The sequence below is a fragment of the Clarias gariepinus genome, chromosome 17, assembly GCF_024256425.1.
Source record: "Clarias gariepinus isolate MV-2021 ecotype Netherlands chromosome 17, CGAR_prim_01v2, whole genome shotgun sequence".
Taxonomy (NCBI): Eukaryota; Metazoa; Chordata; class Actinopteri; order Siluriformes; family Clariidae; genus Clarias; species Clarias gariepinus.
This window is the reverse complement of record NC_071116.1, coordinates 10,748,408-10,765,000: the sequence shown is the minus strand read 5'-3', so window position 1 is coordinate 10,765,000 and position 16,593 is coordinate 10,748,408. Positions and strand designations below refer to the sequence as shown.

General features: G+C 38.7%; 1 protein-coding gene across 1 annotated transcript in view; it reads left to right on the top strand.

The window, feature by feature from the left end:
- Window positions 1-16,593, top strand: part of ints2 (integrator complex subunit 2) — a 154,950-nt gene that overhangs the window by 1,903 nt on the left and 136,454 nt on the right. Inside the window, exons 5-8 of the mRNA XM_053515907.1 lie at window positions 4,755-4,868; window positions 6,587-6,717; window positions 6,841-7,011; window positions 9,530-9,753. Coding sequence (XP_053371882.1) covers window positions 4,755-4,868; window positions 6,587-6,717; window positions 6,841-7,011; window positions 9,530-9,753 — 640 coding nt within the window. The remainder of the gene's footprint in view (window positions 1-4,754; window positions 4,869-6,586; window positions 6,718-6,840; window positions 7,012-9,529; window positions 9,754-16,593) is intronic.

Below are 16,593 nucleotides of genomic sequence, written 5' to 3'. Positions count from 1 at the left end.
ATAAAATTGCCCCTATTCTAAAAAAAAAAAAGTTTTAAGAATTACATAAATATTGGAAATCGGAAAAGTTGCTGCTTAAGTTTTTAGAATAGCAATTTGCATATACTCCAGAATGTTATAAAGAGTAATCAGATGAATTGCATAGTCCTTCTTTGCCATAAAAATTAACTTAATCTCAAAAAAACCTTTCCACTGCATTTCATTGCTGTCATTAAAGGACCAGCTGAGATCATTTCAGTAATCGCCTTGTTAACTCAGGTGAGAATGTTGACGAGCACAAGGCTGGCGATCATTATGTCAGGCTGATTGGGTTAGAATGGCCGACTTGACATGTTAAAAGGATGGTGATGCTTGAGTCCATTGTTAACCATGGTGACCTGCAAAGAGATGCGTGCAGCCATCATTGCGTTACATAAAAATGGCTTCGCAGGCAAGGATATTGTGGCGACTAAGATTGCACCTAAATCAACAATTTATAGGAACATCAAGAACTTCAAGAAAAGAGGTTCTATGTTTGTTAAGAAGGCTTCAGGGCGTCCAAAAAAGTCCAGCAAGTGCCAGGATTGTCTCCTTAACAGGATTCAGCTGCGGGGTAGTAGTGCCACCAGTGCAGAGCTTGCTCAGGAATGGCAGCAGGCAGGTTTGAGCCTTTCTGCATGCACAGTGAGGCGAAGACTTTTGGAAGATGGCCTGGTGTCAAGAAGGGCAGCAAAGAAGCCACTTCTCTCCAAAAAAAACATCATGGACGGATTGATCTTCTGCAGAACGTATGGTGAATAGGCTGCTGAGGACTTGGGCAAAGTCATATTCTCCGATGAAGCCTCTTTCCAATTGTTTGGGGCATCTGAAAAAAGGCTTGTCCGAAGAAGAAAAGGTAAGCGCTACCATCAGTCCTGTGTCATGCCAACAGTAAAGCATCCTGAGACCATTCATGTGTGGGGTTGCTTCTCATCCAAGGGAGTGGGCTCACTCACAATTTTGCCCAAAAACACAGCATGAATAAAGAATGGTACCAAAACACAGTCCAACAGCAAGTTCTTCCAGCAATCCAACAACAGTTTGGTGAAGAACAATGCATTTTCCAGCACAATGGAGCACCGTGCTCCTTTGAAACGTATGAAGTGCTTGTAATTATATTTCAGTACATCACAGAAACAACTGAAACAAAGATCTAAAAGGCAGTTTAGCAGCAAACTTTGTGAAAACTAATATTTGTGTCATTCTCAAAACTTTTGGCCACGACTGACATGAGTTACATCATAGTGTACACACACATCTCGCACACACGCACTTACATTTCTCGTGCACATACACACACACACACACACACACACACACACACACACACACACACACACACATATTGAGTAACATCAAATTGTGACATCATAGTGTGATGCTTTTTTTTCCCCAGCGTCTGGTCCTTTTTGGAGATCTAAACATAAATATCCCCCCTTTTAAGGGCCCAAGCAGCACCATGCCCGATGGATTTTTATATATGCCTCCTACAGGATTTATGTGATTGCCACCAAACCGGGCCTTTGTGATCTAAAGGCATCGAGGATGAAAAATTGTAAAGGGATTTTTAATATCTTAAACTGATCAGCTGTGACAATGACTTAAACTTGCACAGAAAAGTGGTTAATAACTTTGTGTGGCCTTATATTCAGTGACATTATACGTGACGCGTTCAGTGACATCACATCGAGTAACATCATAGTGTGGAGCTATTTTTCCCCATCATCTGCAGCCTATTCTACACATGTACACATGTTAACACTCTCTCATACACACATCTCTCCAACGCACACGTGCACGCCAAACACCCTCATATGACGCGCGCATCACAAATGTTAACACTCATCATATACACACGCACTAAACGGTCACATGTATCACACACATTCCTAACACACACATTACAAATGTTAACACACGCACACCACACACAAACGTTCATTCACCCGTCACTCACACACACACGCACATGCCTCTCACACACACACTAACACTTACATGTCACACAACACTTATGCTCTCAACAAATATTAAGGGCCTAAGCCGAAATCAGCCCTGTAAAGTGTGTGACGAGTACAGTGTGTGCAAGTTGTCTGGTGCACCCAGCAGCGATGGCTTTTTGTCTTAACACTCTCCAAAAATGCACTGATTGTACGGTGCACCCAGGGTGGCGATGGCACAGGGTGCTTGGGCACACTGAGTTCGTTGAGCTGAACTTTTGCACTGCATGTCATGGGCTCAACTCAACAGGAAGTCGGTTATTTTGGGTTGTTCGCAAAACGCACCCGATGGATTTTGATATACTCCTTCTAGGGTTTTATGCGATCGCCACCAAACTGAGCCTATGTGATCTAAAGACATTTAGGATGCAAAATTGTAGAAGGATTTTTGATATCTCAAACAGGTCAGCAGTGACGAAGCCTTAAACCTACGCTAAAGGGGGTTAATAACTTTGTGTAGCATTATATTGAGTGACGTTTAGTTCGAGTTACATCATAGTGTGCACGCACATCTCGTGCACACGCACTCGCATTTCTTGTGCACACATATACACACACGCACAAACACACACAGTTGTTGTCAAATATTTGTGACATATATATTGTGACATGTGCAAGTTGTGCGGTGCACTCGGGCGCCGATGGCTTTTTGTAGGTCTTAGCACGCTTAAGAGACAAACTGGTTGTGCGGTGCACCTGGCTGGTGATGTTGCAGAGTGTTTGGGCCCGCTCATCATTGCTTGCAACCCTATTTGGATTTTTTCCCCCATCTTTATCAGCTTTTTGGGGGTCTTAACATGCTCAAAAACTCATGGAAATTGGCAGACAGTTTGGATTCTGCTGCCTTTAGGATGCCTGAGAGTCTGGGCCCTCATGCAAGATTTTACAGCATAGCTCATACACACTTGCATGTATGCACGCGACACCCAATCTACATTTTAAGCTCATTGAGCTTACCAACTTTCATTTTGCATGTCATGGGCTCAACTCAATAGGAAGTCAGATATTTTGTGTAGTTTGCAAACGCATCTGAAGGAATTTGATACACTCTTCCTAGGGATTTTTTTAAATAATTTTCCTCATTTAATGGTTTTTCTCTCTCTTGCACTGTGGAATTGTGGGAAATCGTCTCCCCTGCTTGGTCTTAGTGCGTGTCTCTCACTGGAATAATCATCTTCCTGTAACCACGTGTGCGTGTAAAGCATCTTTTCTTTTGTGTTTGTTTGTCTGTGTACAGTGCGCATGTACTGTTTATTATAACACGTGTTCACATGCGTGTAAAGCAAAAGCAAGTATCATTAGAGAGGTTAAAGATCTATTCTCTCTCTATCTCAGCCTGCACTGATTCCATTGTGTGTGTGCATGCGCATCATTGGACAGCGTGCCCCTGCCCTCCTCCTCTCGCCTTCACACACCCCTCCTCCTCTCACACACCCCTCCTTTATAGCAGTGATTGTTAGTGTGTGCACGCACTCGAGTGTCAGAGAGATTTCTTGTTTATTTTCCTGATAAGGCAGTGTTTCTGTGTGTGTGTGTGAAGTCATCCCACACAGTAGTCCTCCCCCCTCTCAAATAAGAGGGGAGGAAGGGTTACTGTGTAAGACGAGAAGTTTGGATGCAGGGATACGGTGGGCTCTGTCAATATCAGGCAGGGATGGCCGCGTTTCACTCCCAAACACCTCACACAAAAATTTAGGAAAGAACTTGGTAGGGAATGCACCTTCAGTACCTTCTGGAAGGCCTAGGATAGACTTCTGCTCCGGCCTTCTAGGTCTACGAGGTAATTCGTAGCAAGTTCTGAGCACTGGCCATGGTCCTCCACTTTGGCTTGAATTTGGTTGAGTTTCCAACAAACTAAACGAGGATTTAAATTCAATCGCTAACGGTTCATGGCGTTAATCTAATAGCGCGGAGATAGCCTCAACTGTTACAGTGTCATCTTTTTTCCCGGTTTTAACACTTCCAGTACCCATTGTAGGTCAGAATTAGGTGACCATGCGGTAAAGTATAAAAGTATAATACTTTCTATCAAGAACTGATAAAGGAGTGAGGAAATTTAGTATTGATCGGAGCCACTGTTTTCCACTTCCCCTGGGTCAAAAAAACGGAAAAGCCTGATTTATTGTAATGCAGTTAACGTTTATCAATATGCATAACATCAGATGTTGAATTCTTTGAGTGCAAGAGACATCTACATGTATGATTACAAAGAATTGCCAGTCATATAGAGGATGTTTATATAGGGGTCGCAGGCATGGCATAAACGTAGATGACTTGCATTAAATAAAACATAAACCCAAGAAATAAAGAGAACAGTAATAAATCAAACAGTAAACAGAAAAGAGTGGATGACTAAGAATAACAGCTCAGGTGATGTCACATTTACATCTCCTAACACTCAAAAAACCCATTTAGGTGTGCCCATTGTGGCACGCTGCTCGTGGCAACATTTTGTAAGGAAAAAACCTTCTGTTAAAGCATGGTAGTTTATTGTATGTGCAGATACTTTAGGGACACCCTGCATATTCATACCTTTAAAATGTTACACTTTCCTTCTTACTCGTAATATTTGTTGTGCATTCATTGAAACATATTCCCTTCTAAATGATAAGTTCACATTCCATACAAACTTAAATAATTCTTTTGATTGTGTAAAGCTGCTTTTTCACAATTACAATTGTTAAAAGTGCTACACAAATAAAATTAAATTGAATAAGTAATGTTTCTCTTTTGCAGAACTGCCCTCTTTATTGCCTGTTGTTGATGTTGCTGAGGCCCTACTGCATGTACGAAATGGAGAGTGGTTTCTCTGTCTCCTTGTTGCCAATGTCCCAGATAGCTTCAATGAAGGTATTTTTTTTTTATTGCAGCTACTACTCTTTGAATGCATCGTGTGTTGTTTGTATTTGCAACAGGTTTTTAGAGTCATTCGTAGACCTCATTGTGACTTTTTTAAAATTATGTTTTTATTGATTTTTAACATCAAAACAAATATATAATGGATACCCACAGCAAACATTTAAACCCAATATTCTGTTAATATAAAAGAGTGACCATGAAAAAGACAAAGTACAAGAGAGAAAGAAAACATAAAAGGAAAATAAAACAATAGAAAAAATGTCCGGACAAGGGTCTTGATTGTTCGAGTAAATCCCACAACGGGGCCCATATCCACCAGAGTGGTTCTGATAGATTTGCTCTGTACGTCATATGCAAGTTTTTCAGCAGGGAGAAGATTAATCACGTGAGCCAAACACATCTTCAAAGTTGGTACATCAGATGATGACCATAAGATACTCATTAAATTTCTTCACTTATGTGGCAAAGAAACGTATAAACAAGTAGGAAAACATAGTGATTTTTTTTAGAATTTAACAGGTGTATATAGTTGGTGAATTTGCTAGTTGGTGAATTTTCTTAACCATCATACCAAAAGGTTTAATATAAAGGTTTAATAGTCTCAGAATAAATGCATTAATGTACAATGTTGAAAATGATCAAAATTAAGAAAAAACACTGAAGGAGGTGGTGTGTTTGGGGTAGTGTATATACAAAAATTAGGGCTCTGGAAACATTTTGGTATTGAGGATTCACCATGATATTTTGTTTTATTACAGTATGACAATTATGCTAAAATGATTAAAACATCATTTACAGTGGTGTGAAAAACTGATTTCTTATTCTTTTGCATGTTTGTCACACAAAATGTTTCTGATCATCAAACACATTTAACTATTAGTCAAAGATAACACAAGTACAAAATGCAGTTTTTAAATGATTATTTAGGGAGGGCCATGTAGATTTGGAGTTTTTTTTCTCCCTTAATAACGTAAACCTTCATTTAAAAACTGCATTTTGTGTTCGATTATGTTATCTTCGACTAATGGTTAACGGTTTTTGATGAGCAGAAACATTTAAGTGTGACAAACATGCAAAAGAATAAGAAATCAGGAAGGGGGCAAATAGTTTTTCACACCACTGTAAATTGTGTGGTCATGTAATTTATTTAGCTTCACTTGGAAAATGTTACTATAAGAAAAGGTGACTTACACACTGGTACACCCAAACGCATGAAACAAGTAAAAAATCACATTTTCTTCATTTAAACGGTAAAATGAAATTTGTGACTTTTAATTGGAATTGGGAATAAAAATTACAGCTTGTTACAGGTGGTTGACTTTAAAGTTCCAATAATTTTGTCAGTACCTAATTTGTATCTTGTTCTCTGTGTACCCTATTTAAAAGTCTATTATTGTCTAAATACAAGGAGTCAAGGATTTATTCTAATTATCTTGTACTTGTTACACCACAGTTGCAAATTTACTCATGCAACACATTCACACCTGCACAGCAGTGACTTGGTAGACAGTAGCTTTGGAAAGTGCTGATAAGTGCGCCCAACAAAAGTTTTAAAATAACTGCGCTACAGATAATTTTTGACTTACATATTATATTCTTAAGCAAGATTATTATATTCACAGTAGCAATACTGTGATCGTAATGAATTTTCAGCAGATGGTAACAAGTGAAAGAAATATATGAACTGATGTGTTTGTTGAATTTCTTAGTATGCCGCGGCCTTATAAAAAGTGGTGAACGTCAAGATGAGGAAAGTGTGGGTGGAAGACACAGGACTGAGGCACTAAGGCAGCTGTGTCAGATGAACCCAACGCAAGCCTTTAACATCAGAGCAATGGTGGTGAGAATCCAGAGTTATGCCAAAAAAAGGTTTTATTTAGGGCTCCTAAAAATCAAGCTTAACAACCTGAGGTGCACAAGTGATTACTTAATTTAATATATGATTCTCGCTTATTTTTTCTAGGTGGAAGAGTGTCACCTGCCAGGTTTAGGAGTGGGTTTAACATTGGATTATAAGCCAGGTAGTACGGACAAAGCTGTTAGTCCTTTAGTGTCTTATGTCAGTGGTCTGCTCCTGGGCACCAACAGCAAAGTGCGCACATGGTTTGGAATGTTCATTCGCAATGGGCAACAGGTGAGGGTTTACATTCAATTATGTAATTTAAGCATGCGCATCTACACAGGCATTCTTAAACAGCCCACATACCCACATATTACCGCAGTGGATTTGAAATGGAGCAGTTGAGATGTGGTTGAAGTCTAAACATCATTCAGGGGATTAACAAAAATATTGCATTAATGTTTTAGGAATTACAATGTTTATAAAGTCCCTCTATTTTTTAAGATAACTGACAATTTGCTGATAAGCACTTTGATACTTGTCTGTTTCTTGGTTATTTTATGACTATATAGAGAGGTTTAAGGTCGGGCACGGATGCAAATGTTGCGTTTGATAATTGTTCATTGAAACTCTCGATGTGATAAAAAGCGGTACATATTCGCCAAAACATGGTATTAATGTTATAAAATGTCTCGCGTGATTTTTTTATAATACTTAATACTTCTTAACTTCTGATCAACGCTTTGTTTTTGGTAAATATGCATACACATTTAATTTAAATTTATTTTTTATTTAACTTTTTTGAATAAAATATTTAAATAATCTTAATTGTCACTTAAATGAAACTTGGCTAAGATTTCACATGAAAATACATAAACTTGAAAAAGTGTGTTATTCAAAAATGCTAAAGTCTTAAGATATAGCAACATGAACCAAACCGCCAAATAAGAAGCTATTGAAAGCAGTTATAGCCAAAGGCTGGCAGAACAGCTTTTGACACTAACTCAGCATTTGGACGGTTTTAGACTTTAGGCAGTTACTGACAGGAAATGATTTGCAGCCAGCAACATTTCAAGTTTTTATTATTAGGTTAATAGTCCAATTTTTTTTAGGCCTGTAAAAAATTAAGGCACTTTATGTATAAGATAATGTAAAGAATTGGTTGTCATTCCTAAGTGGTTAACTCTATTTTGTTTAGCTCCTTAAAGGTAAACTTTCTGTGAAGTGTTGGTCCCAAGGTATTTCTCTTCCGCTGGAACTAAGGCCCAATCCCAATTCTATTTTCTACCCCTTCCCCTACCCCTTGCCCCTTCCCCTTGTCCCTTGAAACGAAGTGGAAAGGGGAAGGGTTAAAATATTTCCCCTAAGAAATGGGACACCACTACAACACTGTTATACGTCATCATACGTATCCGTTCATTTACATGTACACATACAGTATGGCCGTAAGCAAAACAAACAATGCGTTATCAAAAGCTCGGCAAACTGCCGTGCTACTGGACTTTCATATTTGTTTGTAGCATGCAGTAAAGTGTATATGACATAAAAATATATTTTTGTAATATTGCGCAATCGGTGCTATCCGCTAGCAAACTTTAGCGTTTTTTTTGCAAACGTTTTTTTACAAAACATCACCATAATCACAAACACAAGACTAAAATTAATATACATATAATGAAAACTTGTCATAAAAATCCTTATTAATGGCAAAAATTCGTTAAATTTATGGGTCTGCTTGCTCGAGTGAGCGGCCATCTTGAAAATTTCGTTAGCCCTTCGTTTGAAGTGAGGTCCCGAAAAATCTTCGTTTGGAGGGCTATCTGGCCCTTCCCCTTAGCCCTACCCCTCCAACCAAAAGAGAAATGAGACACCCCTACCCCTTCACGTTAACGCGCCAAACGGAGGGGTAGGGGTAAGGGGTAGAATTGGAATTGGGCTTAAGTCTACTCTGCCTTCAAAAACGCCTGTTCAAAATCTACTGAAAAGGTTGCAATGTTTTTGTTCAATTCCTAAAATTTAAGCAGTCTTCTCTTCGATTGCTTTAATTTAAATCCACTGTGGTATTGTATAGAGGTACAAATAATATGAAAATTGTGTCCTTGTTCAAATACTTATGAACTTTGTGTAAGTGTCTGTTATTTTTTTGTACTTTTGATTATTTATACATACATATTTCCCCATAATATTGCTGAGCCTATAATTAACCAATTGCAACCCAAGATCATATCTCTGGCACCAGAGGCTTGTACACTGGGCACTATGCATGATGTCCTTCACTATGAAATAGGGTAAATCTGCATTCATCATGAAACTTGGCTAAGATTTCCATTTTCCATTGCTGCAAAAACCAATCTTTTTGGACCAAGCTAAAGCCATTTTTCTGATTAGCCTCACTAATAAAGTGTTTTCTTATGGCCACATAGCTGTTTACGTATAATTTTTTTGTGGTCATTAATGTATCACCACACTTATTCTGAAAGATTTATTTATATGTTTGCATTTGCAAGTGATAAATTGTTGCTCTTATGCAGCATAGATTCCTGCGTGGTAGGAACAAATTATTTGCCATGTTTATTTAGAAAAATATTCAGTCTGGGTATTTCTAAAATCATCATACTTACAGAATCGCAATACAAATCGAATCAGCATCTTGGTTTTATAATATTATATCGAGAGGTCCCCGTCGATTCTGATCTCTAGTATGTGTACATGTGTCCTTTTAATGTATTTGTGTGTGTGTGTCATATCCCTCTCTTTATATTAAATCCGTTTATATCTCTGCCTATTACTTTTCCCCCTGCTTTGGCATCAGAGAAAGAGTCAAAGTAGTTCAGTTTTATGGCAAATGCGGAGACAACTGCTGTTGGAACTGGTAGCCATCTTGCCTTGCTCACACAGTACCCTTGTGCCCAGTGAGACAATGCTCAGTCCTGAAGTGGAGAACGCTGCGCACTCAACCCTGAGAGAGGAGCATGTGGTGAAAGCCAGTTCCTTACTCAGACTTTACTGCGCTCTTATGGGCATCGCTGGTCTCAGGTATTTACCCCGCAAAATTAATCTGGCTAGATTTCTATAAAATTAACTGTCTGACACAATTTATTTTCTCTATATTTTTTTTCTCTCTATATAAGTATTTCTTCCCTTCTAAAGTTCCTCATACAAAATTAAATTTTAAACAATGTAGTCCCAATTCTGTGTTTTCCCCAAAAAAATTTAACACACACCCCATAAATCCTAGATAACTTTTTATGCTGCCTTTACCAAGCTCTTTCCGTCATGCTTTAAGTAAAAAAGCTTTGTTAATTATTGGTTTGCACTAGGGTTGCAAATTCTGCACATTTGTCATCACTGATAGATTACATAATATTACACAGTGGCTTGAAAAAAGTATTCTGCCCTCTTGAACTTTTTCACATTGTCACATTACAGCCACAAACATGAATCAATTTCGTTTAAATTCAACGTGAAAGACCAATACAAAGTGGTGTACACGTGAGAAGTGGAATGAAAATCATACATGATTCCAAACATTTTTTTTACAAATAAATAACTGAAAAGTGGGGTGTGCGTAATTATTCAGCCCCCTAAGTCAGTTCTTTGTAGAACCACCTTTTGCTGCGATTACAGCTGCCAGTCGTTTAGGGTATGTTTCTACCAGCTTTGCACATCTAGAGACTGTAATCCTTGCCCATTCTTCTTTGCAAAACAACCTGTCAGATTAGATTGACAGCGTTTGTGAACAGCAGTTTTCAGATCTTGCCGAAGATTCTTGATTAGATTTAGATCTGGACTTTAACTGGGCCATTCTAACACATGAATATGTTTTGTTTTAAATCATTCCATTGTTGCCCTGGCTTTATGTTTAGGGTCGTTGTCCTGCTATAAGGTAACCCTCCGCCCCAGTCTCAAATCTTTTGCAGACTCCAAGAGGTTTTCTTCCAAGATTGCCCTGTATTTGGCTCCATTCATTTTTCCATCAACTCTAACCAGCTTCCCTGTCCCTGCTGAAGAGAAGCACCCCCAGAGCATGATGCTGCCACCACCACATTTGACATTGTGTGTTCATAGTGATGTCAGTGTTAGTTTTCCGCCACAAATAGCGTTTTGCATTTTGGCCAAAAAGTTCCATTTTGGTCTCATCTGACCAAACTGCAAACGGGACTTCTTATGGTTTTCTGTTAACAATGGCAATTCTAGTTCTGTTAACAATAGTTGTCCTATGGACAGATTCCCCCACCTGAGCTGTAAATCTCTGCAGCTTATCCAGAGTCACCATGGGCCTCTTGGCTGCATTTCTGATCAGCGCTCTCCTTGTTCGGCCTGTGAGTTTAGGTGGACGGCCTTGTCTTGGTAGGTTTACAGTTGTGCCATACTCCTTCCATTTCTGAATGATCGCTTGAACAGTGCTCCGTGGGATGTTCAAGGCTTTGGAAATCTTTTTGTAGCCTAAGCTTGGTTTAAATTTCTCGAAAATTTTATCCCTGACCTGTCTGGTGTGTTCTTTGGACTTCATGGTTGTTGCTCCCAATATTCTCTTAGACAACCTCTGAGGCTGACACAGAGCAGCTGTATTTGTACTGACATTAGGTTACACACAGGTGCACTCTATTTAGTCATTAGCACTCATCAGGCAATGTCTATGGGCAACTGACTGCACTCAGACCAAAGGGGGCTGAATAATTACGCACACCCCACTTTGCAGTTATTTATTTGTAAAAAATGTTTGGAATCATGTATGCTTTTCGTTTCCCTTCCCAAGTGTACACCACTTTGTATTGGTCTTTTACGTGGAATTTTAATGAAATTAAATCATGTTTGTGGCTGTAATGTGACAAAATGTGGAACGGTTCAAGGGGGCCGAATACTTTTGCAAGCCACTCTGTGTGTGTGTGTATGTGTGTGTGTATGTATGTGTGTGTATATATATATATATATATATATATATATATATATATATATCTATATATATATATAATATTAGCTTGGACAACAAAACTGAAACACTGGCCAGTTTTGTGTTGGAGGTTTCATGGGTAAACTTGACCAGCCTGGTGGCCAAACTTCATTGATTGCACATTCCATCAGTAAGAACAGTGTGTGAAGGGATGTCCGAGTGCTAACCCGGATTGTATCCAAAAGACATCAAACCGCAGCTGCCTAATTCACTGCAGAAATGAATGTGCACGTCAACTCCACAGGGTCAATGTACATGGCCGGGCTGCTACAGTCAAACCTTTGGTCACTTGTGCCAATGCCAAACGTCGGTTTCAATGATGCCAGCACCGAAAACCTTAGGCTGTGGACAATGTAAAACATGTATTGTTCCATAATGAGTCCACCTTCACTGTCTTTTCCACATCCGAGAGAGTTATGGTGTGAAGAAGCATAACACCCAGACTGTTGCATGCCCAGAGTAAAACATGTTGGTGGATCAGTGATGGTTTGGGCTGCAATATCACGGCATTCCCTAGGCCCAATACTTGTGGCGCGTCACTGCCAAGGACTACTGAACCATTCTGGAGGACCATCTGCACTCAATAGTTCAAACATTGTATCCTTAAGGCAGTGCCGTGTATCAGGATAATAATGCACCAATACACACTACAAGACTGTTGACAGAGTGGTGTAATGAACATGAAAGTGAAGTTGAACATCTCCAATGGCCTGCACAGTCACCAGATCTAAATATTATTGAGTTACTTTGGAGTGTTTTGGAGGAGCAAGTCAGGAAGCATGTTCCTCCACCTGCATCACATAGTATCCTGGCCAATATTCTGCAAGAAGAATGTGTGTGTCGCACAAAGTCCGTGCAGGACTTGTATCTGTCATTCCCAAGACGAACTGATGCTGTATTGGCTGCAAAAGGAGGCCCTTTACCATGCTAATAAATCATTGGGGTCTAAAATCAGGTGTTTCGGTTTCGTTGTCCAACTTGTGTGTGTGTGTGTATGTATGTGTGTATATATATATATATATTCATTCCAACATGATAATGACCCCAAACCACTTCCAAGACAACCACTGCCTTGCTAAAGAAACCGAGGGTAAAGTTGCTGGACTGGCCAAGCATGTCTCCAGATCTAAACCCTATTGAGCATCTGTAGGGCATCCTCAAACGGAAGGTGGAGAAGCGCAAAGTGTCTAACATCCACCAGCTTAGTGACGCGATCAAGGAGGAGTGGAAGAGGATTCCTGTGGCAACCTGTGAAACTCTAGTGAACTCCATGACCAAGAGTGTTAAAGCAGTGCTGGAAAATAATGGTGGCCACACAAAATATTGACACTGGGCACAGTTTGAATATTTTCATTTAGGGGTGTACTCACTTTTGTTGCCAGCAGTTCAGACATTAATGGCTGTGTTGAGTTATTTTAAGGGGACATCAAGCTGTACACTGATTACATTTTATCAGTTTCATATCTTTAGCGTTGTCCCTTGAAAAGATATAATAAAATATTTACAAAAATGTGAGGGGTGTACTCACTTTTGTAAGATACTGTGTGTATATATACTGTGTGGTACATATACAGTGAGGCAAGTTCTTTTACTTAAAAATCATATAGGGGGCCACAATTTTTAGCATAGGTGCATTTCCACTGTGAGAGACAGAATCTAAAAAGAAAAATCCGGAAATCACATTGTATCATTTAAAAAAAAAAAAAAAATTTTTTTTGTAAATTACTGTCAAATAAGTATTTGATCACTTGCTTATCAGCCAGATTTCTGACCCTGAAAGAGCTGTTATTTTACTTTAAAGTAGTCCAGCTTCACTTTGCTCATGATTCTAAATTAGTAGCACTTGTTTGAGGTCGTTAGCTGTTATAAAGACACCTGTGCACCCCACAATCAACCAAAGTCTAAGTAGCAACATGGGCAAAACCAAAGAGCTGTCAAAAGACACATGAGACAAAATTGTAGACATTGACAAAGCTGGAAAGAGCTAGGGGGCAATTGCCATGCAGTTTGATAAAAAAAGAACATCTGTTAGAGCAATTGTCAGAAATTGGAAGAAGCTAATGACTGTCAATGGCTCTTGGACTGGGGCCCCACGGAAGATCTCTCCTCGTGGGGCATCAATAATGCTTAGAATGGTGAAGAATCAGCCCAGGACTACACGGCAGGAGCTGGTCAATGCCGTAAAGAGAGCTGGGACCATCGTTTCCAAGCCTACTATCAGTAATACACTTAAGACGTCATGGTTTAAAATCTCGCATCGCACGGAAGGTTCCCCTGCTTAAGTCAGCCCATGTCCAGGCCTGTCTGAAGTTTGCCAGGGACCATTTAGATGATCCAGAGGAGTCATGGGAGAAAGTCCTGTGGTCAGATGGGACCAAAGTAGAACTTTTTGGTCTTATCTCCATTCGGTCGTGTTTGGAGGAAGAAGAAGTGGCCAGGATACTATGTGATGCAGGTGGAGGAACATGCTTCCCGACTCGCTCCTCCAAAACACTCCAAAGAAACTCAATAATATTTTTCTATCCATTGCACAAAGGTCCTATCCAATTTTGATGGGGTAAATGATGATTCTTAGCAATAAGGAGTTAGAAATTTTTTTGTGTCTGTGTAAGGCAGAGAGTTTGTGTGTTTGTTTGGCAACCTGAGGTTGCCAAACAAACGCACAAACTCTTCTGTCGCGATTGTTTTCAAAGGTAAGGAGCTGTTTAATTTGTTTGTTGTTGTTGTTTTACTTTATAGCAGTGAACCTGTTAGTATGCGTTTACGCGAGTGTGACTAGGGATGTTCCTTGCTAATTTTTAAACGATTTTAAAAACAGTCTATCCGTTTAATGTGTGTGTGTGTCCATCCGTTTAGTGTGTGTGTGTGCACACCCTGCGTGCACAAACGGAAACACTTCTGTCGGGATTTATCTTTAAATTTTTTTAAGGTAAAGTACAGGTTAATTTGTTTTATTTTTACTTTATATTTTGTATTAATTATTTTTATGTATTTATTTGGGCTGTAGAACGAATAATTCAAGTTTCTATTTCCTATAGGAAAATTGGATTTGGTTTACGAGTGTTTTGGAATACAAGCCCACTTCCGGAACGAATTGTGCTCATAATCCGAGGTTCCACTGTACTGCAAAAAGACAGCATTTGATTCGACACTATCAAATGCCTTTTCCGCATCTAGAGAGATTACCAGATTTTCTTGAATAGCTTTGGAGTGATACAATATGTTAAAGAGGCGCCTTGTGTTTTGTGACACATTCCTACCAGGGATAAAACCATTCTGATCAGTCTGAATTAGACCAATAATTAATCTGCCAAGTCTATTTGAAAGAATCTTTGACAGTATTTTTTTAATCTACATTAAGGAGAGAGATCGGTCTGTATCCTTCAACCTCCTCTGTAGTTTTACCCTTTTTTTTTGAATAACAGTTATATCTGCTTCATTAAACGTTGCTAGTAATCCGGTCACTAATGCCTCCTCAAATGTTCTGAGAAGAGTATTTCATTAATTTTTTTTGTATACCTCAGAGGGCAAGCCATCCGGGCCTGGAGTTTTACCACTCTTTAAGGAATTAACTGTGCATTTTAACTCTTCCAAAGAAATATCCTTATTAAGAGAAGGAAGCTTACATTTATTTAGAAACTTATCCATAGCTTGTAAGTCAATACAAGGGTCATAGGTGTATAAATTTGAATAGAATTCCTTAAAGCAGTTGTTTATATCTTTAGAAGAAGTACATTGGATTCCAGATTTTGTCTTAATCTTATGAATTGTCTTATCATTTTCTAATTTGCGTAACTGTCTTGCAAGTAGTTTATGTGGCTTATCCCCGAATTCAAAATGTTTCTGTTTATTGAGAAGGAATTATTTACTTAATTTGTCTGAAGCTAATTTATTGTATTCGTATCTTAACTGTAGAATTTTTTTGTAAATTACTAATGAGGGCTTTTGTGCATTTTCATTATCTAATTGATGAATTTGTTTCCCTAACTCTAAAAGTTTTGCTTTATACAGTTTATTTCTGGACCCCTGATACGATATAACGCATCCTCTTAAAAATGCTATTGGTGTTTCCTAGACTAATCCTGGTGAAACTTCGGGGGTATCATTATTCTCCAAAAATATTTCCAATTGTATAAGCATGTAATCATAAAATTTAGGGTCACTGACAAGCCGAGGGTCCATTCTCCACACTGGACGCGAGGATGTTAAATTATCAAAGTCAAGTTCAAATTCTACAGGCGCATGATCAGAAAATAGTATGTCATGGATCTTATTATTCATGACATTGGAAATTAATTTATTTTCTACCAAAAAATAATCAGTGCATGTGTATACATTGTAAACTTGTGAATGAAAGGTATAATCTCTCTCAGTGGGATGAAAAAGTCTCCATGTATCCACTAAATTAGAGTTATTAATGAATGCATTTAAAAAGTTCCTTGAATTGGACTGGGGGGCTCTCTTAGCTCTGTCCAGGTATCCATCTATGACACAGTTAAAGGCCCCTCCTACGATTAAATTATTTTAAGACATATTAGGAATGAGATCGAAAACTTTCTTGAAAAAACCTGGGTTGTCATAATTTGGGGCATAACTATTCACTAATGTAATGGGGAAGAAATGTATCTCTCCATATTGCTTTCAAAGTTTTAAGTTTAAAAGGCACACCTTTTCGTAATAGGATAGCGACCCCTCGAGCTTTAACAGAAAAATTGGACTGATCTATCCACCTGCATTTCAACTTATCCTTGGAATCAAATTTCAGATGTGTTTCCTGCATAAAAATGATATCAGCAGACAGTGATTAAAGTGTGATAGTACTTTACTACTTTTAACGGGGTAATTTATTCCTTTCACATTCCACAAAGCGAAAACAAGCCCTTGTCTGCTACTTGATGTTACAGCATTACTCTGCATCATTT